The 2,500-nt window shown below is 35.8% G+C and overlaps 1 protein-coding gene across 1 annotated transcript in view; it reads right to left on the bottom strand.

The window, feature by feature from the left end:
* dpysl2a (dihydropyrimidinase like 2a) overlaps positions 1-2,500 on the bottom strand; it is a 27,601-nt gene that overhangs the window by 7,785 nt on the left and 17,316 nt on the right. Inside the window, exons 9-10 of the mRNA XM_028578082.1 lie at positions 1,165-1,321; positions 280-421 (exon numbers count right to left, since the gene is read on the bottom strand). Coding sequence (XP_028433883.1) covers positions 280-421; positions 1,165-1,321 — 299 coding nt within the window. The remainder of the gene's footprint in view (positions 1-279; positions 422-1,164; positions 1,322-2,500) is intronic.

Here is a 2,500-nt window from a genome sequence, read left to right as displayed (position 1 = left end):
CTATATAAAAGAGACTTCAGATACAGTATTAGGGGACCACTAAGGTCTATATAAAAGCATCCAAAGAGCACCATGTCATGGGACCTTTAACACCTTCCTCAATGACTAACGCAGATCTTTTGCAACGAGCACATACACACATTTTGTTAATAAAATATTTCTACAGGAACAAACATCTGCACGTTATATCTCTAGATGAACTAAATCGTCCACTCACACAGGGAACTCTTGAGAACTTTCCCGATAGGAACGTCTGAAAGTGAGTCGCATCAAACTCACCACACATTTGTCCCAGATCAGGGACATCCTCTCCTCAGTGCCGTTGGTTCCCTCTGGGATCAGAGTGAAGTTATCTTTGCCTATCGCACGCTGAGAGGTCTGGTATGTGCAGTGGGCACTCCCGGTCACCTGCAGGTCCCCACTGGAAGAGGAAAGAAAATATAGAAAAATATACGTTTCATTCTACGTCGAAGTCTCGTCACGAATCTTTGGTCTGAACTAGAGGTTGCACGATATTGACAAAATGTGATATTGCGAGATCGATATTAATTTCGATATTTTTAAACATATGTAAAATTACAAAAGTTACGGAAAAACGCATTAAAATAGATTCGTAACAAATTAAACAAGTTTTCTTACAACATAAGGTTTATTTTAACTGACTTATCATGTCATATTGGACTGGTCCAACATGAATATATAAATAAGGACCCATGTCTACAGAACAGGACATGTCCTACTGGTTGGACAGTATAAAATATATAAATAAGGACCCATGTCTACAGGACAGGACATGTTCTTCTTGTTGGACAGTATAACATATATAAATAAGGGCCATTTCTACAGAACAGGACATGTCCTACTGGTTGGACAGTATAAAATATATAAATAAGGACCCATGTCTACAGGACAGGACATGTTCTTCTTGTTGGACAGTATAAAATATATAAATAAGGACCATGTCTACAGAATATGACATGTTCTACTGGATTGACAGTAGTAGAAAATAAATAAATAGAGAGAATGGGACACAACTTTCGATATATATTGCGATAACGATATTGAGTCGCTACATCTTGCACCATCTAGTCTGAACTGGACTTTATTCTTTCAAAAGCCGAAGGGAAAACACGGTAGTGTGCATTTGTCTCTCGGAGCCCCTACCAGGACAGAAGAGAGTTGAGGTAGTCGGGCGTGGTGGGATCGGGACTGAGCGGAGGAGAGGTGACGTAGGCGGCCGCCTTGGCCCAGTTCTTGCTCCAGTAATGAGTCCCATCTGTGCCCAAGCTGGCCGATATGGGCTCCCCGTAAACCACGGCACCTACGAGAGAAAACCGGTTGATGCATTAACTGTACGAGTGAAGCCAAAACATCTGGATCGACCCCCCCACAAAATGTAGTGAAAAAAGAATTCAAAAATATGAAGTGTAAAAAGAAAAACAAAAGCTTGATACTTTTCTTTAAACCTCCAAACAGTTGGTAAAGAAAAACAAATCAGTTAAAAGTTAATTTATGTTATTCTATTTATATCTTTCACTATTTGCTCATTTTATGTTTCAACTCCTTTATTTTCCCTTTTATTGGCACACTGTTTTATTTATTTATTCTCGTTTCTTAGACCTTTTAAAAAGTGTCATAAAAAGAATAAAGTGTCAAGAAAATGTCAAAAACGCATGAAAAAAAGAATCAAAAGTGTCAACAAAGCTGATTTGGCGCGCCGTCCATCTTTAGACACGGTTTACGGAGAGAACCAGGATGATGGCAGACACAGGTGTCCAGTAATTATCCAGTAAATATCTCAGTAAATAGTAAATAAACAGTAAATATCTCAGTAAATATCCAGTAAATATCCAGTAAATATCTCAGTAAATATACAGTAAATATCTCAGTAAATAGCCAGTAAATATCCAGTAAATATCTCAGTAAATATCCAGTAAATATCTCAGTAAATATCTCAGTAAATATCTCAGTAAATATCTCAGTGAATATCTCAGTGAATATCCAGTGAATATCCAGTAAATATCTCCGTAAATATCCAGTAAATATCCAGTAAATATCTCAGTAAATATCTCAGTAAATATCCAGTAAATATCTTAGTAAATATCTTAGTAAATATCTCAGTAAATATCCAGTAAATATCTAAGTGAATATCCGTGAATATCCAGTAAATATCTCAGTAAATATCCAGTGAATATCCAGTAAATATCTCAGTAAATATCCAGTAAATATCTCAGTAAATATCCAGTAAATATCTCCGTAAATATCTCAGTAAATATCCAATAAATATCTCAGTAAATATCTCAGTAAATATCCAGTGAATATCCAGTGAATATCTTAGTAAATATCCAGTAAATATCCAGTAAATATCTCAGTAAATATCCAGTGAATATCTCAGTAAATATCCAGTAAATATCCTGTGAATATCCAGTAAATATCTCAGTGAATATCCAGTGAATATCCAGTAAATATCTCAGTAAATATCCCGTAAATATCCCGTAAA

This window comes from Perca flavescens, chromosome 5 (genome assembly GCF_004354835.1).
Source record: "Perca flavescens isolate YP-PL-M2 chromosome 5, PFLA_1.0, whole genome shotgun sequence".
NCBI classification, from domain to species: domain Eukaryota; kingdom Metazoa; phylum Chordata; class Actinopteri; order Perciformes; family Percidae; genus Perca; species Perca flavescens.
This window is presented reverse-complemented; position numbering and strand designations above follow the sequence as displayed.